The following is a 27,369-nucleotide window of genomic DNA, read 5'->3' on the forward strand; positions in this document are numbered from 1 at the left end:
ACACATGGTATATTATTAATATAGTAGATATAAATAACAGGTTAGGTCCTTCTTCAGCCTGGTAGCAATTAGCAGAGTTATTCAATGACTGCAGAAAGCTGCACATAGAAAACAAAAAAGTAGCATATATAGAAATCAGTTATGCAGTTCGATTTACTACAACAGATCTCAAAAACTCATTAAAGGAGTCATCAAGATATGGACCCATCAGTATACAAAATAAGCTAATTGAAAAGAAAATGTACAAAAACCAAATAAATTAAAATTTCAAAAGCTTAGTTATCAAGACCTGCTATTGATGTGACAAAAGAAGTAATCATTTCCTAAGAAAGGTAACAGTTTGGCTGGCAAATACCTGAAAAGCAAGTTATCAGGATGCCACATTTAAAGTGTCTCAACTATCCTATTTATTGATATTAATATATAATCAGTCATTACCTCTGCCTGCCTCTTCACTCATTCTTAACTTTCTAATTATAGGATTGCACTTTTCCTTAAAATGCAAGTCCAGATACAGAGGAAAAAAAAGGAATCACAAATGCAGTTCAAATCTTCCTTTAGCATTACCAAGACATTTAACATTCATGGCACAAGCCACTGTGGGCCTTATTAGAAAGCAAAACTGGTTCAGTTGGAAATAGCACTCCATTTATCTAAGGTGCTCCAACAGCGCCTTTATTTAGAATGGGGGGACACTGGTAAAAAACATCCTTTCCCTATGGAGAAACACAACACCCTCACCATGCTTCTGCAGATGGCAATTCTCTTACTGTTTTCTATTACCAGTTCACTTGAAGTATTCTCCGAAGGGATTATAAAGCACTGTTTGTGAAACACAGAAGACAAGACAATGTTCTCATTGCATTTTTGAAAAATGTGATGAATGCTTTCTTCTGATGTCTGCTAGGAAATCCAGCAAACAGGAAGAGAACAAGAACTGAGAAATCATGCCACATCTCACCTCAGTTCGGTGCAGATGTACTGCTGTCAGCATCTTCTCTTACACAAACTCTGGCACTGATAAGTGCCAACCACAACTATTGAACAGAAGTATTGTTTCAGACTGGGAAGCCAATAGAGGCTCAATTCCGAACTTTTCACCACATAAATTGAGATGCCACATGCATACAGCTTGAGTAAATACCTAACACTTACTGCCCAGTCAAAAGGGTTGCACATATAACTTCTGTAAGCATCTGGAGAAAGACACAAAGACAGAATCTGCAGCAACACAGTACATAGGATGCTGGATGTTGTCAATCAGAAACCCACGTTTATGCAGCCTCTGCATCCTCTTAGACCTGTAATTTACAGACAATCTCTTCAGGAGAAAGTATTTATAGCTGTGATTTTCCTCTAGGCCTTTCAGAAACAACAGCACTCCCTTTAGTCAAATCCAATACGCAGGTAACCTTATACAACCTGCAAATTGTAACTCCACCAGCCTGAAGTATTTTAACATCCAACATCCTGTGTCAGCTACAGAGCTTTAGAAAGTTTATTTTTAAGAAGAGTCATCTGCTTCTTTCTTTGTACAGAAATGAGTATGTGTGAGAACATTAAAAATGCAGTTTTCCATTATGTTTGCCACAGGCAATATTTCTCAATTTGTGCAAGTCAGAAGAAAAAAAATAGCCTATTAGTTGTTAGAAGAGCTCAGCCTTTCCCCTGTAGGTTTTCATGTGAATTACCATACAACACAAATGTATGCAAATTAGCCAGGTAAATGCAGAATTAGTTATTAATATTCTTCTCACAGTTTAGATTGAAAAAAAGTTACAAATTTGCATAAATGGTACAACTGAAAAAGTCAGCTAGAATTAAATCAATCAATAAAGCACTCCGCCGTGTGCATACGTGAAGTAAGACCCATACCTAAGGACAATAAAAGTTTTTTTCAAAGTTATTTATAAAAAAATAAGTTACTTGACAGGATTTATAGGTAATTTTCTCCTGTACAAGATAAAACAAACAAAAAAAATTAAAATAGATAAATACTGGTTCTACAGAAACCACTTCTTTCACCAATACTTGAGTTTAAATTAAAAGTCTTTGCATGCCTGCTCTTTCATTCCAGCCCATCAGCAAAAGCTTTGTTCTGGTAGCACACACATGACTCCATTCTGAGAAAATCAAAATATTGAATGACTATGTCTTAGTCATTCTCCTGAGCTAATAATTAAGCACAATTCCTCAACAAATCATGCCTAAACTTTGTTCTAGTCAATTCTATAATCTCTGTATTTAGTAATAACCAATATGAGAACACAAAAAAAACACTAGTGAGCAGCTTAAAGAAATCTCAAGCCAACAGAGAGATAATCTAAACTGAAAAACCCCTTGACACCAGACTGTCAACAACACTCATGAACTGAAAAAAAAAAAAAAAAAAAAAAAGAAAACAAAACCAAAAAGACTCAAAAAACAAAACAAAACCTCTAAACCTTCCCAACTTAAAATGGAAGCAAAACAAAGAAATAAGTAAATAAGTGAACAAACATGAAAGGTGACACTAATACTGCTCATGGCATAATACAAGCAAAAGTAGTGTGGATACTAAAATTTCCAATAGCATGTTTTAAACTCCACATTATTAATAGGACACCTAATACAAATTCATATTGTGCACTATTCTTGCATGCTTAACTAAATTTGTATTTTTTTTGCTCTGATCTCTGTACGTGTATAGATGTATGCCTACACACATACACAGACTTACACGCTGCATTTCATTCAAAATACAAATGACAAAGTACACAGAATGGAGGAAAAAAAATTGATAAAAGTCATGTTCACATCAAACAGATTGTGAAATGCTACATTTATTTCTTAATGTCTTATACATAATTTGCACTGGCATTGCACTGTGTAAACACACTGTATTATTATGGCCTATCTCACAAGTAAATCTATTTCTCAGACCTACTAAAAATAACCTAGTAATAGAAAATGAGTTGCCAGACAAATGCTATTTTAGTAAGAGTTCTTGGAAGAAAGCAATATAGAATTACTGTTTCTGCACTTAATGCTGAATTAACTATCCCATTACAACTGCTTGGCCAGGAAGAATATAATTTTTCTTGCATTTTCTAATCCATTGCAGCTTATATATGTGGTTGAAGGCTGAGAATATGTTTCCGTATCAAAGTCATACAAAAAAAAAAAAAAAAAAAAAGACAGCCATGTGTGTTAGGAGACATAAACCATGGGCTTTCAGTTTTATTAAGCCACTTGTTTAGTACTTCTTAGCATGGTCTAGCCCTATGTCTTTCTCAGGAAGGTCCCTTTCCTCTAAGAGGAGAAATGACAAGCGTTGTCTGTTGCTGGACTGGCTGGTGTACTGCAGAGACATTTTTAGTGCAGAGCATCAAAGCAACCCAAAGCACAATTCCTCAGTGCTGGATACCACCAGAGGTGAACAGCCTCTGAGGGCTCATATGAAGCAACACTTTGAATCCAGTCCAAAGACTTTTTGTAGTCATACTTTTATCATCTGTGCTCCCAAGTCACCGAGTCCAGTTGAGCTCAGCCAAACCTCAGTGCAGGGCAGCCTGTACCCTTTACAACTTCAAGAATCCAACAAAACAGGTGTTTCAGACACTGGAAAATCCAACTCTGCCTGAACTGTTCCTCTGCTTCCTTGTAACAGTAAGAAAACAAAGCTCAAAATTCTTTGCAAAGACTTTTGCTCCTTTTCACGAAAACAAGAGCATTTATGTATGGAGTGAAGCTGTCATCTAACTGCAGCTTGAGCTTCTCAGAGAATCAGCTTAGCATCTTTGGTGTTTCTTCTCATTAAAAAACTAAAAAAGCTCTGCTGGAAATAAACAAAAAGCATATCTTACTTTGAATGGACTTTTAGTGGCATGTAAGTTTCTGTGAAATATGAGGTAGGAATGAAAAACAGACTATATATTTGCTTTCACATGAAATATTTGCAGGTGTTTCTCTCATATAAGAAGTTCCTCTTTTTTAAATGCAAACTGTATTACATACCTTAAAATAAGTGCTAACATTTCTACAATAGCCCAATATAAATGACTGATGTCATATTTTCCATTGTAACAAACCAACACTTATTAACTAGAACATAATAAAACCCTCAGATCTCATTACAGATTTCAGTGGTATTAACAAAACCAAACACAGTTATTGTACTGCATTAAGACTGTATTAGAGCAAATTGCTAATAAAACAAGTTAATACTATCAAATAAAGCACTTAGAGAAAAATATATCCTCTTACTTTCCATAAGCTCTTTTGTACTTTGATTTTCCCTTGGTATCACTAGAAATAAAATGGTTTTCTTCAAGCAGGCTAGCAAGTTTGCTAATTTCCATCTCTAAGAACCAGACATAAGTAAATCCTTTGAAGAGACATTATAGTCTTGTTAGTAAAGTAAAGACCTTTTTGATCTTTGAAGCAACATGTTCACCCACATGGAAACTGCGGGTATTGTATCATGTTACTAAACTATATACTTTAATGGACTTCATATTATCCATTATTATCTTTACCACTGCTGACACTATCATGAAAGAAGAGGGAAGAATTCTATTCTAATCACTCTTCATGGGCTTGCCACTATCTTCAACATATTTAGAAAGTGTTCTATCTTTCCATACTATACTTTTAAATTCTGTCTAACAAAACCAAAAAAATGTTGCATTTTTCTAGGATTGTGAACACCTACACAGACATGGAATGTTACTTTTGCTATTCACTTATACAAGGCATAAGTATGTTTATATCTTGTGGAGGAGAGAGAAGATGTAAAGATACCAAAAAGATCTTCAAGAAGTTTCAGGGGGAATTTAAGGGGAAAAGCACAAAACAGGGATTGTGGGGGGGTTTAAATTTAAATTTAAAAAATGTTAGCATAATGCAATTTTGAATGTTTGAGTGCACATGCAGGCAGGCACAGGAGTTTGCAAACGTACTGCTTACAGATAATACCTTTGCTCAGAAGATTTCAGAAGGTTTATCTCTTGGAAAAGTTCTAATAGCACCTTGGCACCGCCTTCACATGGATAAACCCAAAATTTTGCAGAACGGCAGCCAGGTATTAATTAGGAAAGCTGAAGTTTGGAAAACACATAATAGTCCACTGTAATTGAAGCTCTTGTCATGACATGACAAGATTCTCAGGGCAGAGACCATTTACTTCATTTTACCTACTACAATTCTAGGCAATGACTGAGTAGAGATGCAACATATGCCAGCACTGTATTAATAACAGTAAATCTTTTTCATGTGAATTACCAGTTTGTTCATGTGCTGCAGAGGGCATGGCTATCGAATCATTTCATCATACAAGCCAGAAATTTATATCCAGTCCTTAGAATGGATATAACCCTTCAATTTGTGACCTTTACTATGAAAAATTCAAGAACACATCAAGTTGAAGTTTTCACTTTTATCAAAATTTGTCCAGTATATGAGGCAATAGCACTTTTATTTAAACTTCTACATTCTTGCTTCTGTCTTTCACTTATCTAGCCTGTGTTTAATGCCACAGGTCTTTCTCATGTTTTGAAGTCCATATTTTAAAAAGCCAACCTATGTGAGAATAACCATAGGCTCATCAAGGAGAACTTGTCAGGAATTTGATGTGTCTCATCTATGCCAGAAAAGGACTATAGTCTGTTGCAATGGTGATTGTGGGAAAGTCTAAGAAACCCATGGGAGAGCTAACCTTTCATTATTTTCTCCACAAATTATTTCCTTCTGAGCCTTTTTTTTTTTTTTTTAATAAGAATAATGTATACCACAGGACATTTAGCCCTATTCCCAGTGATCATTCCCAGATGAACTCAAAATTAGACATATATGCGTACATTTTTCCATAACTGGGACTTAAAAGTCCTGGTGGTTTGGAAACTATTTTAAAAGCAATGAATACTGCATCAGACTTAAAACACACGGGTACCTCTTGAGCTTTTCTTCTCCTGAATGGTTTAACAACTGTTCTCAGAAGTGAAGAGAGAACTCCACCTCTCTACCAGAAAAGGCACTGTTTCACACTAACAATCTGACTAAGCAGATTCAGAAATTCTTCTCTCTATTTTCTATCTGCTACTTCCTCATCTAAGCAAACACCACTGCACAGAAAGCTTGTTTCTCTACTCTTTACATGTTAACCAGTTAAGGAACCAATATAACCATGCTGTGAGCAGTTTCAAATGGTGCTTTCATACGTAAGACCATACATATGGAAAAAAATATTGGGACAACACAAAACATCTTACTAGAAAACCTTGCTGACAAATACTAACTTGAAAAGAGATGGACAAAAATTCCGTCAAATTAACTTCTCTCAACCACACAAGTGTCAATTATTGTTCAATTTAAGTGCCTCTAATCTACTGTGTGTGGTGTCTCCACTCCTGAGAGTCCAGAGAACTCAAGCCTCATCCTACAAGAGTAGCTCTGACAGTCCTGATCCCACTTTCTGTGATCATGAAGACCTACTTACATTTGTGTCTCAGCTCCAGGCTAATCTACATCAACAAATATTTGCATTGGATATAGTTCTGGTAGCTTGGAATAATTTCATGACAGTGTGCACCGATGCTTTTTTCCTCTTGCATTTAAAAGAGGGTTCCATGTCCTGAGTTTCTTCAAAGAAATCTGGATATACTGTCATTTACCTTAGTTAGGAAGAGTAATTTAAATGAATGGATTTTCTCCCTAAGTTGCTGCAGCAAAACTTTCAGAACTCAGAAACTGACAACCAACCAAACAAAAATACCCACATCTGAGATCACATCTCTCACTTTGGGGTGTGGGGAAGCATCATATCCGCAAGCACGTGTGTACTATCTGATCTGGAGTCTTCAGCAGCAAGGGTAGCAGATGCTTTCATACATCTCTATGAATTATACAACATGGTATTGTTGGCTTGAAGGCCAAACACACCCCTGAGTATGCCTACACAGATGCTGCAGTACCAGCTAAGGCAGGTCAGGCATGCCTGCTGCTTGCCCATCCCACCCTGACAGCTGCCTCAGGCACCAGGAGTTCTGGAGCATAGAGAGGTGTGGACTCCAGCACACCCCAGCATAACATCCAGCCAGGACAATCATAAACCTTGGTGCCTCAAGGCCTCTTCCAGAGACTGCAAACCCAGAACCAATGACACAGAAAGATTGTTCTTGTTCTATGTTCCTAGTTAATTTTTAAGATCTCTATAAACTTCCAGTTCACCTCTTAGGGATCACTGAACAATGTGTTCTTCAGCCAAGTAAAAGTGCTTGTGGTACACTCCTGCATTTTTCTCTTCTGCCCTTGTGAAATATCCTGCAGAGACAAGAATATTTTTTTTCTTGGATCAAAATGGATTTTTTTTTTTTCCTGAAAGCCCACGAGGTGTGTAATCAAAGCTGGCACTGGAGCATCCTAATTATGGAACCCAGCAAGGAACTTTCACACACATTTTATGGACTTCAGATTTCTTGTTCACAGAATATTCTTGCTGAGAAAGAAGATACCATAAGAAAATTCAGGAAACAGAACCCAGACTGGCAGTAAATATTTTTTCACTTCTGCCCTTTATACTGTGGTCAAATTAAGAAAAATTATTCCTGTATTTGTAACAGGTTTTTTTGAGAAAACATCCTGAACTCTTCAGATGTAGAACTGACTGATAGGGCAGGGGACAATGAAGGCTGAAGGGAGGAGGTCTTATGTTTTTGTTTTGCTTTATTCAGAAAAAACATGCGTCTTCATAAAGTCATAGAATGCTTTAGTTGGAAGCGCCCTTTAAAGATAATCTGGTTCCACTCTCATCACCACCCCTCCATGGGCAGGGATATCTTTCACTAGACCAAGCTGCTCAAAGCCCTGTCCAACCTGGCCTTCATCACCTCCAGCAATGGGGCATCCACAACTTCTCTGGCCAACTTAATCCAGTGCCTCACTATTCACTCTGAGTAAAGAGTTTTTTCCTAACATCTAACCCAAACTTATTGTCTTTAATTTAAAACTGTTTGCCCTTGTGCTATCACTATATGCACTTTTAAAAAGTCCCTTTCACCTTTGCTACAGGCCCTCACTAGGTACTGGAAAGCTGCTGTAAGTGTCCCCTCAAGCCTTCTCCAGGCTTGAAACACAGCCAGAGAAAAATAGCAGGCCTGTTTCTGTCGAGCTGAGTTGACCATTTTCAGATCCTTTCAGTCTGCGGTGAAAAGATCATTACCATGCTAGTCCCAGGAAGTCAGTCCTCCTGCAAGTAAGCTCCTTTGTTATGAATATGGAACAGATGGAACCAAATCTATCTGCTCCATAGGAACAAAAACACTTACAACCTAGCTCTCTCTGTTAAAGACTCTACTTAGCTCCTTTATAGCACTGGCTTTCTGTGCACTGCTGTGAGGTTTTGACTTTTAGAAAAAGGCGCTTCATAAAAGCAATAGTTCTTAGTCCTAAACCAAAAGAAGCCTAAGAACAGTAGAAGATGAATGCTGTGTCTAACCCGCATGGCTCCTTGGAGATATGCAAATATTCAATTACTTTTTTTTTAAGCTGCAAAAAAGATTTTTTATGAGGAGGAAAGCCAGCCATATGTTGCAAAGATTATGCATCAATGGAAGTGAAGTACATAGAGAGCAATAGGCTACTTACTCTAATAGAGGTTGAATCTATCTATGTTATTGCAAGAAGTAACATGGATTATTTTTGAAAATATCTAACTGTGGATCAAGACGACACTTCTGCAAAGAAATCTGTATCTATCTTTGAAAAATTGACTATTTTGGCCAGAGACAAAACCCCCTGAAATTAAGTCCCTGTGAATACAAGAAAAGATTTAATGCATCAATTTGTCTCCAAATATTGCATCATTGCAGGATCTATTTCCTAAGACTTTAACAGAAATTGTATCAATATTACAATCAGTCTTGCAAACTGAAAATATGCACAAATGGTATCTGAAACTGAGATTTACTTACTGGCTCTGCTCATTAAGCAAGTACATGTAGAGGATCTGTCACTTCTCTTACCATCAGAACAACAACAAAAGCTTATTCCTAGCCTCACATACACTTAGATACTGTTTACATCAACTTCTTATAAAAATACATACAACAAAAGTCAGAGGCCTCCTTTACTTACAGTTTAATATGTTAGTACATTTATTATTTGGCTGCTTTTTCAGAATAATTGAAATAAGGATTTCTGTGGCAGAATGCTTTGATACTGACTAAATCAAGTCTTCAGGCAAATCTCCCCCCCACCAGCAAAGGCACAGCTTGCCTGAAGTCATAACCTTTGTTGGCAGAAGGGAACTGGCCTTGAAACAGATCATGAAGCAGATGTTTTATGCCAAATCAGAGTCTAGGGATACACAAGCTACTGCAAATAAAACTCTTCTCCTGTCTGTTCAGTCATTTCAATTCCCTGCAGCGTGAAATATGAAGTTGCCAACAAGCCAGTGCACTACACAGCACAGCAGGGAAAGCAAGTGCCACAGATGCACCAAGGGCTGGAAAACTCCTTCATTAGCTCTGCTTTTCAGTCCAAGCCTGAGCAGTGACACGTGGGCCATTCAAAGAAAGGCAATGGCACTTGTAAAGACAAGTTTCAATCAGGTCCAACTATAGAAATTGTGTGCACTTGCTTGGGGGAGAAGGAGTTTTATATGGTTGCACCACAAGTCATGGTTATTAATGGTTCACAAAAAATGCAGAGTTCTTTAATTACTTTTCTAAAAAATTTTGCACCTAAAATACACAAGCTGATAAAACAACCATCACAAAAAATATACCATCAGCTTGATGTCAATTCAGGGCTCTGCTGAACAATTTGGGACAGAAGACCTACAGGAACTCTTGTTGTTAAAGCAGCTGGGTACCCCCACACCAGGAGAGGGTATGAGCCCTGCTACCATCTCTGGGGATATGGTCCTTGAGCAAAAGACCAAGAACAGGGCAGTATTCCAGCTCCCCCTATTATGGGTCCCTCCATCTAAATATTTCCATCTGATTAAAGCATTACTTGTCTAGAGACCCTTACTTTTGAAAGACAGATATTTTAAATCTACTTTTAAGACTTTTTTTCTTCTTGAAAGAGACCTTATGCTTTCAAGTCCGTTTCCATCCACATCAACACCACAATGACTCTTTCATGTGTTTCTAAGGTAAGAGAAGCATTTGTGTTGAAATGAACAGCTAACAATACAAGACAATCTTAGTCCTTGATTATGGCAGATCAGATATGGGGTTCAAGCTGATGACAATATTGTATTTGAACTTAAAACACACAAACAACACAAAAAACTGGTAAATATACAAACATACAATTCAAAAGATCCTACCGACAAGCTTTCAGGATGTTTAAAATCCACAACACACATCACATTTTCAGAACTCTGTGCTTCGTGTGCAAAGCATTTTAGAAACATGGCCAGCTATTTAGATACTTAAGTGACAGCTAAGTACTTACAAAATTATGACTGAAATTGGCAATGCTAAACACTTCTGACATAAGGCCTGTAGTGAACACTATTTATTTTACCTACTTTGGACTGGGATCAAGGAAAAATAGAGTAGAGGACACATACCTGTTGTTTTAATTGTGTGTTTGGATATATTTCAGATCAGTTTCCTAAAGTCTAGACAGAGTCCACCACTTAAATGGACTCTGCACCAAAACCAATGTAATTTTCTGAGCTTCAAGTCAAAATAGACCATGAATATCAAAACATCTGTATGCACAGTTGTCAGAATTCTTTTTCAGAAGTCCTGTTGAAGTGATTTTTTTTTTTTTTTTTTTTTTTTTTGCATCCTTATATTCTCTTTTCAAATCTGATGTAAAACTATCAGGAGGAATTTATTCTTAGAAATTAAAAATGCTGTTTCTTCATGAGAGGGCACCAAAAAAACCCTACCACATTTTAGTTCTTTGTCCCCCTTCCCTCACAGAAAATTACAATTTCAGTCAGCTTGCTTTATTTGGTCTAAAATACATTTGATTAAGAGCTAAGGCAGTTTCAGGGGCCTTCTGTTGCTATTTTATTTGTGTGTCTCTTATTGCTGGTTGTTTTTTGGTTGGTTTTGTTTTTTGGTTTTTTTTTGAGAATGTGAATGTGCTTAAAATTTCACCTCATATTTATAAGTGTGGAGTTCAAATTTTCATGTACTTATCAGTACAAAGAATATCATATGCTGTTCACAAGCACTTTGAGGAACGGCATACATCATTGAGAAAATCCAGCTGTATTCACACAAATACTAAGAGTGTAACTTTAATTTACATTTCTAAAACATGGTGTTTCTCATTCACCTAGTCAATACAGTTCCAAAAATTTCCCTTCCTTTTCTTACCACAACTTTAATGAGGCAGCAGGTTTCCCAAAAGATTAATTTTTAGATTACGATTATACTTCACTCAAAATATTCTATAGTATAAAATGAAAAAGTCCTAGGCAGAAATACCTCCTCTCAGATAGATTAGCATATTAAGAAATATTCTCCCTCAATAGTCCTTTATAAGGGTTTTCCCCTAGCTAACTCTTAACATACATCTTTTCAATTTAATCCACAATTTGGTTAAAAGCAATGTTATGGTCTCTGATACGAACAAGCAGCTGGCATTTCCAAGCAGAGACTGGCTCACAGGATTGGGACCCTCAAATCACAGCAGACACTGACCATGCCAGGTAACTTAAAAGCTGCTGGAGAATTCACTTTGTCCTTCAATTAAGAAGACAGAAATAGAATGGCGCAACAGGTAGTTGGGAAAAGGAAGATTTTATATTTTGCATCCCAGAGATTTCGGTGACAAACTTTCCTAGCAGTTGACATATTTCCTTAAGGAAGCTGGATCACATTTTGCAGAGAATGACTTCTTCTGCCATTTTCTTCAACAAGTCACATTTCAGTGGGAATGTCTCTAAGGCACATTGATTACCACATTTGTTACCAAGAAGGGAAAGGGAACTAAGCAGAGAGGAAGTAAAGTTAAAGAAAAGACAGACACAGCTCTACCCCAAGAAGTGTCACAAATTTATCTTAAATCTCATTTTCCTTTTGTGAAAATGTGTAATGATTATGGTTATGCCACATCAAGGACAAGAAACAATAGCTGGTCAGATCAACCCATAGAGGAGAATGATAATCTGTAACAATCTTCACTGGCACTTATTATTACAAATATCTTGCCCTTGTTAAAACATCTTAGTTTCTGAAGATCACCATTTTTATAATCACAACAGCTAGAACCTTTACCACATAAAAAGTATTGTTTGTCAGAGATCTAACCAATATCTCCCAGAGAAGTTGTGAAGTCTCCTTTGCCAGAGATATTCAAGAACCAGCTGAACCCCAACCTGTGCCATGTGCTGTGGGATGACCCTGTAGAGGAGGAAGGTTGGACCAGATGAACTACTGTGGACCCTTCTGACCATATATTTTCTGTGATTCTGTGGTTGTATAATATGAGACACTTTCATATTATTATTTTATAAATATAAATGTGTATAAATACACATATGCATCCATATACATAGACACATACATGCCAAATTCATGTAAAAAAAGATCAGTCAGTCGAGAAGAAAGCATTGCTACAAATATTTCATATTTTTGGAAGAACAGTATCTCTAAGACAACACTCATCCTTAGGAAAAAATCTAGTAATAGATTTTATGCTTATATTAAGCCAGGAAGATAATCAAGTGTTCAGACCTACTGTATTCATCAGCTGCCCCATATTGATTTTGGAAAAACAGGGCGCATTAATGTCATGACACAAGATTTCAAAACCTCCATGGACCAGAATCGTCCCTGCAGAAATCTCTTTCTGTCTGTGGTTGAACAGAAGCCTCCCCTATTACATTTGGGTATAGTCACAGGAAGTTTCTCAGGGGAATACCACTACTTCTACCGAATTTATCATGCCCTTTCCTTGTGAAATATTTCCCTGAAAATAATTGGAACCTAATGACACTTCAGAGGAGTCTCTACATGAAAGAAAGAAATAATAGGAAGAAATGTTATGTTTGAGACTGTACTTTCTTTTCATCAGATCCTTGGACATACAATGGGAGCTGTCAGAGCCACTAACCAATTAATTTTCTAATCTCTTTGTAATGAGTTTTTTTCTCCTTCAACCCTTGTTTGTCTCCTTTGTAGCAAACAAAATATTTTTCACTTATGTTTTGATTTTCTTAATTTTGCACTATGCTAAAATGAAAAAGCTGAAGCAAAAATGGAGATACCATGACAGAATAAAATATAATATGTCTCTCTTTTGATACCTTGAAGCATGATAACCTCAAAAAGTAGTATGTTAAGAAATTTATTTTGTCTATCTGAAGTATGAAAGTCTGAAGGTCATGTTGGCAGTCTGTCCTGCATTGCTGTTAAACCCCACAATATTAATTTTGACCTCTTTCTTATAATTCTAGTAATTTTTTCATACTCTGTGCCAAGTTCATGGGCCACTCTTACAGTGCTCCACAGAACTACTTGCAGAATACGAAGAAGTCACCTGTATTACTTTTTCCTGGAGATCCATATGTGACTCATAAACCCATCTTAGGGAAAAAAGGCAAAGAAAAAAGATAGCATGCAACCAAAATTAACCAAAATGCACTAAAACTGCAGGCAGACAGACTTCTCACTTATCCTATTTGGACTTGCCAAAAAATTAAGAAATGTGAGTCTGGATTGTTTTTTATCATTCTGCTTTGTTGATTGACCTGTTTCTGTTCTTAAAATGAATTACACTATCTTGTGTCTCCACTCTATAATTTTATCAAGGAGGCAACAAATCATGCTGGCAGTGATGGTCCACATTGAACTGGAATGCATAGTAAAATACAATTTTCCTCAAATGATTTGCTGAAACCATTGATCTTTATCTAAATGTCCATAATAACTGTTTTGTTCTCTGTGACAGTTGGGAGAAAAAAAAGGTGTTCCAAAAATCATTCTTTCGTCCAAGCTGCTTGTTAATAAAACGTGGATTTGTGATTAATATAAATTAATTCCTCTTTTAATGCCTAAACGTGACATTGACTAATTTACACAGTTTTGATTGGGCTGCCACTGAGTATTTCAAGTGGGACTGTGTACACAAAAATGCTGTAGCACTGGTCTATGTTTCGCAGCAAAGCTACCACAGGTGCAGGCACTAGAGTTGAGGAACCTTATCTCTGGCAATAACTTCTAACCACACTGGTTGATTGTTCTGCTCGGGACTGGGTGAAAGACCCAGCAGTGAAACCTACCCAACCATCCCCTGCACGTGGCACATCTTGCATGGGCATGGAAGTCTGGTAAAACAAACTGAGAGGGAGCTGTAATTTTTGCGACCTGGCCAGCAGCACTTTACAGTGTTGCAATGAGAGACCCTAGACTCCTCTTAATTTAATTTTGAAACTCATCAATGCAACAAAGCATGTGAGCTGGAACGTGGGTACTTTGCAGAACATCTCCAAACAGTTGTCAAGGAGATGCTTCCTTCCTCAGAGGCAGCCTTGCATACATCGTTCAGGTGAGAACTGTGTAAGAGCAGTTTCACACTGCCACCCATGAAAAATAAATAATATCCAAATTTTAAGGCTTCAGACAATTGGTTCAACAATAGCTATCTTTGCCTTGTGATAAATGTTTAAAATGTATTCTAACACAGTTATTAATTTGAAACTCCACTAGCATTATAATTTATCTGCTTATATTGAAATGCTGATAAAATAACTTTAGAAGTCTTGTGAAATACAAGAAAATTTGATAAAAGAGATTGTTAAACAGAAACCAAACTATATCAGTTGCTCATGTATGAACTACATAACACTGTTATCGTCATCATCCTCTCCAGATCATACTTTTATTTCCGAAAAAATATATCCTTTACTTCTGAACCTCTCTCTGAGAAAGATATTTTGTACCTCACTGATGTGCCTGTGGGCTTCTGGCTACACCATTCCCTCCTTCTATTTTTTGATGTTTTTTACAGATAGGACCTCAGATCCCAGCTCCACAAAGCACCAATAGGAATTAATAATTTCATGCCCATGAGGAAAATTCATGACTTATCTGTGCATCAGTAGCCAATGTTGTTATAAAGCCCTCTTCAAGAGGACAGGCTACAGTCCTTCTCAGACTTGAAGATCCTGAAGAAAGGCACTACAGCAAGGCAAACAGCAAGTCCTACTGCAACTGCTGTTACAGATTCTGGCTTCTGTCCCAACACAGGGCTCTGTGCTGTAGGATAACAGCATAGTCTTCAGTGCCTCACACCTGAACATCTTCTGCAAAATCTCAAAATACTAGACAGAAGTACTCCACATGCATGACCCAGTATTACCAAAAGCAGAAGTGTCAGAAAAAAACTACTTAAAAAGAAAGATCATATCTTCAGAATATTTTCACCTAAAACTCTTAATTATAATGTATATGAGTTAAGCTGTTCTGGTTAAACTTTGCCTGAAAACATTTTGAACACCACTATGACTGAATTGTCAGGGTTCTTCAAGTTGATGAATATATCTCCAGTCTATTTATTTTTCAAATAATTACCATTCCACTGCCAAAGGATCAGCAATAGCTATGTTATTCTCCATAACCATTGAAAGGAGCCTGGTTACATTTGTGCATAGAGGTATGATATAAGTGAGATTTTGATATACCTTCAAGCCATTCTTAATTCCCTAAAGTTCTGCTGTATCTAGCTGGCTATTACTCTTAATACGTTAAATATTAAATGTCCATGATGTAAAAAGGAAGGTCAGGGAGACTTCAGAGGCAGTAAAAATCTTATTTGACCAATCATGTGGATGTTTTTCTGAGGGAAAGTGGAAACATTTGAAATGCTGAAAAGATTTTTCTCTAATTTTTTCAGAATAAAGCATTTCTGTGTACTTCTGAATACCCTTGTGGAAAAAAAAAAAAAAAGTCGTATTCTACATGATTTATACTGACTTGCCAAGAATCTTGGAGATAGAAGTATTAACTGCATGTGCCATTTTGAGTCCAGAGTCCTGGCCACCCTGTCTGAAGAGTATGCATTACTTGGAAATAAGAAAGTTATTGAGAATTCTGTAATGTTTTCCTTTTTCAAAGCCTCCTCTAATATCAGAGGGTTAGGTAGATTAGGAAAAGATTTGCTTTTTTTAAATTCAAGTATTTAAAAAATATGGAGTTGAATGTTGATTATTAACTTATGAAACAATATCCTCAGCCAGCTGCTCAGCATGTGGAAGTATTTTTTCATTGAGGGAGTTTAGTTTTGGTCTAATTGTTGCAGGCATGCATATATAATCAAGTTTGTATCATGACACATACAGTATCACCAAAGAAAGTGCTGCCCTGGTGATTTAGTCTGAGGAACAGAGAGGCTTAACATGCTGATGACATGGAGGCAATGAAGTACAACACTGTTATTCCAAATGTCATGCTATGCTATTTTCATTTCTGTTGGCATCTGCTCCATGTTATGAAATGCATACTTCCAATACAACAGCTCATTAAACAGGCTTCAGTTTGCTCAGAAATAAAATTAGAATACTGTTACAGAGTTACAAGTCCTCAGATAATTATTAATACTACTCTCTGCTTCTGTGAGTCCTTTCATCCACAGAATCCACCTTGCTTCACCTTATTAATCTCATAACATTCCAGTGAAGTATCACTACAAAGAGTCTCACCCACCAAGTGCAGCAACTTCTGAGATGTTAAGTTGTAGCTGTTCAAAACTGATTTAAAGTAAGGAATGATGAATGGTCCATCAGGATTTAAAGAGCTGTGAGCAATTCATTCAACTATACTTCCAGCAGAACACTAAAATTTAAACACTTACTTTAAAGAAAATTGCAATGGGATTTTTACAAGAATCACAGATGTAAAAAAGTACAGTCACCAGTAGGAAACATTTAGTCACCATTTGTCTTAAGGCAGGTGCCTCACATACAGATTCATCAAGTTCCTAATGGTCCCTATAAGTTTTTATCCACAATCTAACCAATCTATCTTCTTAATGGTTGTGATTGGATGATCAGAAAACATTCAATACATGCTTTATTTCTCTACAAAATGAGCTGGCCTTTTTCAAGCAGCTTAGATGGGAAATTAAAAAAAAATAAATCAGAGAAAAGAAAATGCTGCCATTCACTTTTCTGTGGTCACTCCTTCACTGTTGCTAATGACCAAAACCAGTACTTCAGTAGAAAGTAATGTCACCGATCTCCACAGGAGGGTGATGACCTTATAAAATATGCTATAGACAATGTTCAGAAATGCAAGGGTAATATAACCTCGTCTCTTTTCTTTTTCTGTTGCTGTGAGGACCTTAATGGCACTTCAATTTTTGAAGCACGTGGACCCAAACCTTATTTTTAAACTTTCTTTCTGAATGACATTCACTCCCTTTGAAAAACTCAGGCAACAGAGACCAGTGCGCCCATGGGTTCTCTCTCCATTCTCCTATATAGATTTCTCCCAACTCCCAAATTATTCAACAGCTTTTAATGTTCCCTTTGAGGATTTTAAAAACACAAACAACGTCAAAATCTATTAGACACTGGTGATTATTTCTGCTTTCTTTTAAGCAAGACCAGTACTTAATCTTTTTCTGATGCTTTCTAACAGAAAACGCAGTCCTTTAATCTACACACTAGGCTAAGCATGAATCCTCTTTAAAGGTCACCTTCCTTGTCTGTCTAATGTTATCACAAAAAATATTTCTTAAAGTACACATTTATCAAACCCTTTCAATTGCTTTGATTTCATTCAGAACATCTCAAGTGATTCTAGTAAATCAGCTATCAAAGAGGGTTTGTAGTAGAGTGGCATGTCTGATCCCACTGCTGTCAAAGTAGAATCAGTGTTTGTGTTGATTGGGTCTAGATTGAAAGGTTAATGGGGAACCTGGCAATAAACAATGTTTATCTAAAGAGAAGTTCAATTAATAGCTGATTCCCTCAGCATCCTTTAATAATGTTCTTTAGTTAACCTTAATTTTTCAGTTTTTTTGTGAAAACCAGGATATCCAAAGAGAAAGTCAGAAAAGTGATCTTTGTGTTTTCAAAAAACAATGAGGAAATGTAAGCACCAGCATACCTGAATTAACTAAGGCCCGTTGAATTACAGACAGGTTGCCTTTTTTCACTTGCTGAAGGACAAATCCTATCTTCATTTTCAAAACAATATATACGCTATTTTGGTCAACTATTTGACAACTAGAAATAATTTTTAATAGAAGTTTAGCCTACAAGTAAATAAAGTGACTTCACTCTCCCTTAGTATAAGCTTATTATAAGTATGGTATGACAAGATTTACAATCATTCTGCCCTACTCATTCCTCTAAAGCTCACACAGCTCTCTAAAGCTAAATTTTGCCCCAAGTCAAATCTTTGATTTTGAGTCCTGTATTTACAGATTCAAGATGGAAAAATATTGAAATTAGGTCTTTAAACCATGCAAGTCATTGATATGAGAGGACAAAAACCCCCAAAGAGAAGTTTTCTGCAAGACTTTTTCATTCAACTACTGAGTGAAAAGATAACTGCTTATAAAGAAATCATATATTCTAAGTATTGGATAATTTAAAAAAAATAATAAATAGGTATTTCTAGAGTAATACTAGTTAAATATTACTATGCTACCTCAGCTGGGATATGACAACAAAAGCACTGACTGATTTACTCTAAAAACATAAGTATTCTAAGTAATCTAACCAAACTGTTAACCAAACTGCTTAGAGTAACCTTTGACTGATTTTCATACTCTTCAAGAGGCATGTGAGAAGTCCCACTATTTTCTTTAAATTATCCCCTTTTCCAGCAGGAATTTCTTCAGGTAAACCAGGCTCATATTCTGAGAGTGTACTCACATCCTCAGACAGCACCTCCTACCAGCAGACCTACAGTCAGCAGCATAAACTGCTGAGCTGATGACACCAACTGGCTCTGATAAAGCAAGATCTTCAGGTTTATAGCAGGATGATTAAAAGAGCGAGAAGTGTAGTTTTTTTGAGGGGACTCACATTTACATTTTCCGATAAGACAAAATTACAGTTCACAGTCTTTCTGTTCTTGCTCCCACTACATCAAACTAAATCTCTAGCAAACACAGAGATCCCTAAATCAAATAACCATCTTACAGTGAGTCACGCCTGTTCATGCAAAACATTGATATCCACTAATATTAAGCTGGTGCTCGAGCAAGAGCAGTGAGTTCTATGCAGCTGTTTAATATCATTCTTTTTAAGCACATGAAAAATACTAGTTACAGTGTTACCATCAATTACAGTGAAGATTTCTCAGTAGTTTTCTCCTATATAGTATCACAGACTATTCAAACTTGTCTCTGCAAAGTCATCCTTCTTAATTCTTGCTATACTGAACCCAATCCTAAAAGAGTAATAGCCAAGCTGTCAACCTGGAAGCTTCCAGGTCTTGGTCATATTGTCAGGTCTGTGTTCATTCCCATGAAAAGGGAACACTGCACTTCCTATGCTAACTGCTGATTTATAGAGGATATGTGCAGCTCTTCCCTGTGAGTTAAGACTTCTAAATTCGGCCAATAATTCTTCATTAAAAATCAAAAATCCATAAAGGACCAGCAGCAGCAAGCAGTGGTATTTTTGAGTCCTGACCATTCCCAGCCAATTTAGGGGCTAAGACACTTGGAGAGACCATTTCAGTATAGGTTCTACCACATTTTCAGGTAGAAAGTAGTGAACAGGCACAGGGTAAGTCAACAGTAACAACAAGAAATATGCTTATATATTGAGATAAAAAGACAGTAACCCTCTCAAAAATCAACCTGATCACAAAATGTGGAATTGCACAGGAGAGAAAAATGGATAGAGAATTGTAGCAGAGACTAAAGAAAAATAATAGCACAAACACTCAACTCTTAATGACTCACAAAATGCGGTAGAAGGAGGTAAAGAGAGCAAGTTTAACTTGACTGTCATCGGGACTGCTACTGACTCAACAAGAGTTCAGCCAGAGACCCTACTAATACGACAAGCTAACTACCTAATTAATAGGCAGAAGTAAGAAGTGTAGGTATTAAAATACTTTTTTCTACTACTGTTATTTCCTTAAAATTCTTAGAATCAGAGAAGCCTCCAGATGTGTGCAGAATGATTGCCCAGCTACCTGGCAGCTATTAGAATAAAATGACAGCAGGATTCAAATAGTTCCACAGTCTTTGGAACATGATGAGGACTACTTCCAGAAACAGAGGACAAATTTTTTTACCAGAAATAATGCAAATCACATGTTTTCCTATAGAAGCAGCAGCTAAGATTATCAGGTTAGTATATAATTTGAACAAAAACCATCAGAATCAGAAATTTCAGGAAAAGAAGGAATTAGGTCAGAAAAACAAGGGTAATGGAGAACAAGCACACACACACAAAATATCAAGGTAACTGTAACAGCAGGTTTCTTGGGAATATATTCTATGAGAAAAATAAGTATGGGATGGTTACCTGTTATTAAGAAGCATATGTAAACTGAAAGAACAACTTTACAAACCTTTTCTTAATTTAGCCTTAAATGCATAAACTATTTAAAAATATTATTTATAACCATAATTAAATTCAAATTGTGACAACACACTATCCAGAATTGGTCACAAGCAATACAATTTCACCAAAGTTTTCTCAATTGACAATCAGAAGCTTCATGCAAATAAATAGTGGTAACAAAGGCACAGTGATAGTGACACATTAAAGGTGAGACAAAAAACAGCATAAGGCTTTTGAAATAAACTAAGAAAGATACATATAAGAGATAAAACTGCAAAGAAATAGCAGCAAAAAATACAAATAATTCACAGGTTTAAAACTTTTTAAAAGGATTTTTAGAAGAACAAGGGGCTCTTTTCTCAAGAAGAATGGAGAAAAAGCCCCACAAGTTATGTCTAGATACATAAAAAGGAAAGGCTGCTTAGTGTTAGCAAAAGCTGTCAGAATCTTGTGGAGAACAGAAGAGACGCAATAGAACTGTGAATAAGAGCAAACCTACTGTGTTCAAGGAAAAAGGTATATGTGTATATAAATTAAAAGGTTCACAGTGATCAAATGACTAAATAAACAATATACACACAATCTTGGAGGATATGATACTAATACCACAGATATTTTATCCATAGATAAGGATAAATTACGGAGTTCTCTGAAAAACTGAGCTGATGACTCAGAGAAAAGCATACCACACCCTAATATTAATAAAACTTTTGACAATACACTGGAGCTTTTAAGAAAATAACAGCTTTTAAGTTCTAGCTTAAATCAACAAAACAACTTGGTTTGGCAACTGAGGTCAGGATTCTGCAGAAATGTGTACCAGTCTGCTTCTAGACACATATTCCTCTTTTTATTTCAACAGCCCTGATGTACACTGGCCAAATTGTAACTTATACTTTTACGTAACACATTAATAAGGTATCTGCAATTAAGTTAAAATAATCGAAATTATATGATCATTTTGAAATACATAATTATGTAACATTATACATTTTAGGATTTTTTCTCCTTCCTAACTTTTGAGTTCATTTCACTTTGCACAGTACTTCATCTTAATTTGAAAACCGAAACTTATGTTCCCTTCCAAAGGATATTACAAAAAAACACTGTCATGACACTATTTTGTTTCTGCTTTCTCTATATTTTATTTGATTCTGTTTCAGTAGTAATACTATTTTGTTTGTTTTCAGGCTGGCATACACTAACCTGAGCACCTGATACTAAGTAAAAATTGAGACTTCAGGTTATGATCTATTATTTGTCTCCCCAGCCTCACACAGTGCACACCCTAACTAAATGAAAGTTAATTTCTCTGTAAATATTTAATAACCTTTTCTTCTTCCAAAAAGCAAACTCAATCAGTACTTTTGATTACGTGACTGTAATGTTGAATTCACTTGCTTAATGTAAATTTGATATCAGATGGATTTTTTCTTGCATTATCCTAGAATGAACATGCAAAGAATGGAGATCCAAGTTCACCTGAGCAATATGTGAAGGCAATGGCATAAAAGAGAATGGTGGTATTTTCCAAACAAACAGCCCGACAAAGAGACAGTGATTGTTCACAAATTATTTCATTTTCTGAAGGAAAAAGAGCAAACCACATCCTTAAAAGGTAAACCGTGGAGATTTTTGACAAAGCACAAGACAGTAATAAAGCTAACCAACCACTTCATATTTCTGTCTTTCTAGGGGTCTAGACTACACAGCAACACGTTTTGTAACCCTTTAAAAGAACATGCCAGACTGATCCTATATAGCCAGTTTCTTCTTTCTCCTGCAGAGAGGGCCAAGGTTTCAGATCTGCTGAGCAAAGGAAACCTTTCATGGCAAAGCAGTAATTTCTTTAACATGCAGATGCAGAAGGGTAACAAAAGTGGTCTCTACAGCCTGAGACAAGCACCTGCTTACAATTTTGATGAGGAAACAAGGAACACTTCAATATCTTCTTTCTTCAGCATAGACTAAGAGAAAAACATCCCAAGATAGACAACTGTGCCCTGAGAAGGTCTGCATATCATTGTTAACTTATTGTACAGTGCTTCTCAGAAATTTCTGCAATGTCAATGCTCTTGTCAATGCCCTCAGAAAAGCAAAGGGTGAAGGAAAAATCACTTAAACTACAGAAAAGAAGGAAAATGCTTTTAAGTCACTAAAACATGACTAAAAATTCAATTTCAACTGAGCTTGGATCAAACTAATATTTTACATCTCTTTGCTATTTTTTTTTGTTATTTTACCTTCCATTAAAAAAAAATTCATATAAATACAGTTGAATATCATAAAACTCTTCAAATCTTAAAGTTCTTCAGAACAATTGTTTTAAAGGAAGCCCTTGACAGCTATATGAATGTTATAGATTTTTAAATGAAAGTTATATGATTTTCAGTGACATATTGAATTTGATCACAAATGAGGAAAATCAGGCATAAGTAACCTCAGTGTATTTAAATTACAATATCTTGCTGAGAGTTCAATGGATTTTGTATGTTCTAACAATAAAGCTACTAGACAGCCCAAGCTGAGACTTATCTTTTTTTCCCTTCACTTTCATCTTTGATTTCCATCTTTATATTTTTTTCTTTTTTTTCTTTTTAAAAACATTTAGAAAACCAATTATTTTTTTCAGGTTCGCAGCTACTTATGCCATTCCAGTGCTACATTTTATTGCACCTTGATGATAAGACTGCATTCCTCAGCTTAACTATTCCTGCTTATTTGACTGATGATGGCCTGGAACTGAAATTAAAAAAAACTAACAAAACAAAACAAAACAAAACAAAACAAAACAAAACAAAAAAAAAAATTATGCACCCTTCCAAGACAGCTTGATATCAGAATTCTGAATTGCACAGAACTCTTGTTAAAGTGACACAAATACAACTGGGCCTACACAACACAGATTTTTTTACGCCTGAATGTAATCTACTAAACTCTGATGTCTTTATACTATTTCTCATATCAAACTCCAGTTTTAAATAACATTATTTAAAATATTATTTTTAGAATTATTTTTAGTATTGTGTTTCAGCACAAGAACAATGCTCAGTTTTTCTGATGAAAATGCACTACTCACTAGAGGTTTTTACTTGATGGAAGAAAAAGAAATTAATGGGTAACTATCCACTAAGACTGTTATTTCCCTGTAGATTATGGAAGGGAAAACAAAAATCTCAATGTTGAAGAAATGAGGCTGAAAGCAGGGATCACACGTACTCAGTTTCTCTGGTGAAATGAGGTGGAATGACTTTCACAGTAGAAAGGCCAGCTACATATATGAAAGCAATATTTATTGGGATCTGCAGTCTATCTAAAGCTTTCAACGCTGTTGTCTAAAACTAAAAACAGGAAAAAAAATAAAGCTGGAGCAGCCAAAATTTGTTACTAATGAAAGCTACAGGTACAAAATGAGTCGATGAAGTAAGATCTTTTTTGGGAGTATTAAACAACCTCCTGGTGTTTTCACTTCCTTAGACCCACGTGATGACTCCTGCATCTTGTCTGGGTGCCTGGACTAGTTCTGATGCAGATGTCCTTACCTGCTTGCTGCCTGCTCCCAGGGCACTCCCACTGCCATGCTGACAAAAACAGCTAGCCCATGAAAAATTTGTGGGAGAAAGGAAGATAGAAGAAAGAAGCCACTTGGCTAAATACTAGGATTATTTAGCCTGAGAAATTACAGTTTTAAATACCACTGGGCTACTGACATCAGCAGCATAATATCACTTAGGAATTACACAGACCTCATTTTCCTTGGATGATAAATACTACAGAGACAAGAATATTTCATCTAAGCAATTATGAAAATCAAGGTATTCCACATAAAAAGGATTAAATGTTTTTCCTCATTTTTGGGGACAATTTCTATCCTCTTCTTGCCCCACCTCAGAGTGCTGAAATAAATATAATGGTGCATTTTATTTTAAAAGTCAGCTGTGGTTCACTGAGCAGGCTGGCATGCTATTTCATGTGAGAAAAGGAGCTATGATTTAATGTAATTTTCACTAGCTAGATTTCTAGCTAATGTATCTGGGGATAGTTTAAGCCTGTGCTCACTGTAAGGCATCTGCATCATATACCGTTTGCCCCTCCGTATTTTCACAGAAGATAGGTGAAAAATTAGCTGTGCTTCTTACACTTGCTGTGCAACAATGGTAAATCTCTCTCTATACTCACAGATGTAGAAATACTCTCGGCCTGGCCTGAACTCAAATCCCAGCGAGAAGGGCGTGAAGAGCTGGAACTTTTCCGAGAACTTCAATGGTCCATTTGGGGAATGCGGTCGATTACACTCCCACCTCTTGAACCCTTTGGAAGTGTGATCACAGGAGCTGTAGCCATCAAAGTTCACCATGTACAGAACATAGCGTTCAGTCTTATCTTCTGGCACCGAATCTTCATAGTGAGGGCAGAACACATCCAGGTAGTCATTGATGCAGACATCGATGTGGTAGTCGCCTCGCTGGAATCTGAAATCACAAGAAGAGTTCAAACATAAGCACAGTTATCTCAGGATGACCCTCTTGCAGGGTGACACTCTCATATGAAAGGGCATCACTAATGGCACTTCATTTCACTCCAGCCATTCACATTCCCTCTCAAAAATTACCCTTACAGTTCACCAGAGCTATCTTATTATGCAGTAATATGACCATACAACCTTTTAGATAAAGGTTACAAGAAGCTTACAAAATAAGCCCGTTGCTATCACCCACACAGTTAGAGGCTATCTTTCCCTATGATTTATTGAATAATAAACAAAGAAAATGTCTGTCTTATTCGGTTGGGCTTTTTTTTTAATTGAAGAAAGAAAAAAGAACCAAAGAAACCAAAACTGTATCAGTCTTCCAAATCAGTGTCTATATAAACATCTGTATATGCATGCAAATAAATAACCCAAACATATCCTTTTCTCTGAATCACACAGTAATCACCCTTGTGCTGAAAGCTGTGAATACTGTGAGTACTTATAGTTACTACAAGAGTACAAGCAGGTTACTGTTTTGTCGTAATAAGCAACAGTTTGTCAAGATGCAAAGAGAAGTCTTTATTGCTTTTTAAAGAGACTTGAAAAGCAGTGCTTCTCCTTTGCCAAAAGTGCACATTGAAATGTTGCTCAGTTCAGATAAAAGGATTCTGGGATACAAATTATCAGCACTCAGCCTAATGTGACAGATCTGAATGAGTGCCAGCTGAGAAATGCAGTGCAAGGCACCAGCCCAGATGCATTTTATTATTGCTGTTATTATTACTGATGACTCCGTGGAGATGTGGGATTCTTGTTTGTTGGGGGTGGGGAGGATTTCCTTGTTTCTCCCCTGCACGTTTTGCTTACATTACTTTTCTGATGCCTGCCATAGTGTCTGGAAGAAACTACGGGGACAAATTCACTGACTTCATGGGAACTTATACCATGATAGATTTAACGATTCCATAAGCCAGGTCTGTGCATTCATTAAACTCCCTGGGGCAGCTGAAGAAACCAACCACTGACCTACTCCACTTCAGGCTGACTGGGCTACTTGTAGCTACTCTCTTTCACAGCTGCAGTTGTCAAGTGTACCACAGAGCAATAAAAAGGCCATGACAGATTTAACTATAATACTTCTTTTTAGCTGAGGGGCATATTTTAAACACCTGATGGGCTTGAAATCTGCCATCTGGATCCTTCTGTCTAATTTCAGAGAAAAAGCAATGATTTTCTGGCCCTCCAAGGATAAATTCAGAGCAAACGACGCCTTTTCATATCCCTACAATAATTTAGCTTCAATAAAATAGCTTTTTAAAGGGGAAAACTGAATACACATCAAAGAATGATAGATCTGTATAATTTCAGTCAGTGCACAGCCTCACAGTTCCACTCTGTAACTCGGAAAAGCCTTTTTGAACCACAGTTCTTCCAGGAGAATTTACATTTATCAAAACTGTTGGTCAATATGCATATTTTTGTACTCCAGTGCTTTCAAAATTTGTCACCTGAGCACATAATGTCTTAACACATTTGCAAAAATTTATTGTTTTCAAATTGGCATCTGTTCTCTGAATCAGTAAACAGCATGTTTTTCTTACAGGTAATGGAAAAGAGTGTAAGTTTCAAATAGAAAAGATGCATTCAGGCAATAATATCTCAATTTGTTTTTCAATTACAGTTTTAGTAAGTAAAAATTGATACATACTTATATATATAATTGTGTTTGTGTGTGGACAGTTTCGGGTTTTTTTTCCAACCATGTAAGTGATAAACAAGTCCATTTTCTTAAGGGATTCTCAAGGTTACCTCTTTTATCAGCCTGTGCCTTCACCATAATGCCCAATTACAGTTCTGTGACACAAACTATATGCTTCCAGAGTTATGCTTATGCAGTATATTCAACAGACTGACCCTCTCTACCATTAGACTTGTACAACGTATGAACTTATATGAACTGCTTTTCCACATTATTTTAAAAGTCGATGGAGAGCAAAAGGAACATCTGAGGTACAATTCATCCAGCCTCTTTAGTACACTATAATGAGATGGATCACACTTCCAGAAGCAGCTAATTCTCTCCTTTAAGCAAAAGGAGAGTCTAGAGAGACAGTGTCTGTACTGTAAATAGCTGAATTTGAAGGGAAGAATCCAACAGCACAGTCCACAATAATGGAGATGATAAGTGCAAGGAGACAGACAACTAAATGTGTGATCACACCTTGATTCCGATTTAGCAATGAAATCAAACTTGTAATCTGCACTAGTGAGATGGTGAAGAAAAGGAAAAATCAAATCTCATCTGACTCCCTTTTAGCAAAGTTTCCCTCTGTATTCTTGTTAAATAACCAAAACCAAATCCTCTTTGATCATTGGTATTTTAGTAGATTCCTTCTTATTTCTTTTTTCCTTAATG

General features: G+C 36.4%; 1 protein-coding gene across 3 annotated transcripts in view; it reads right to left on the bottom strand.

Annotated features, from left to right (window-relative positions):
* EFNA5 (ephrin A5) overlaps nt 1–27,369 on the bottom strand; it is a 205,077-nt gene that overhangs the window by 13,771 nt on the left and 163,937 nt on the right. For all 3 annotated transcript variants that reach the window (XR_008842539.1, XM_056513706.1, XM_056513705.1), the window contains exon 2: nt 24,662–24,954. Coding sequence is in view for 2 of the 3 variants with exons in the window: in XM_056513706.1 (XP_056369681.1) it covers nt 24,662–24,954 (293 nt within the window). In the remaining variant the exon portion in view is untranslated. The remainder of the gene's footprint in view (nt 1–24,661; nt 24,955–27,369) is intronic.

Source organism: Oenanthe melanoleuca, chromosome Z (assembly GCF_029582105.1).
Source record: "Oenanthe melanoleuca isolate GR-GAL-2019-014 chromosome Z, OMel1.0, whole genome shotgun sequence".
In the NCBI taxonomy this organism is placed as follows: Eukaryota; Metazoa; Chordata; class Aves; order Passeriformes; family Muscicapidae; genus Oenanthe; species Oenanthe melanoleuca.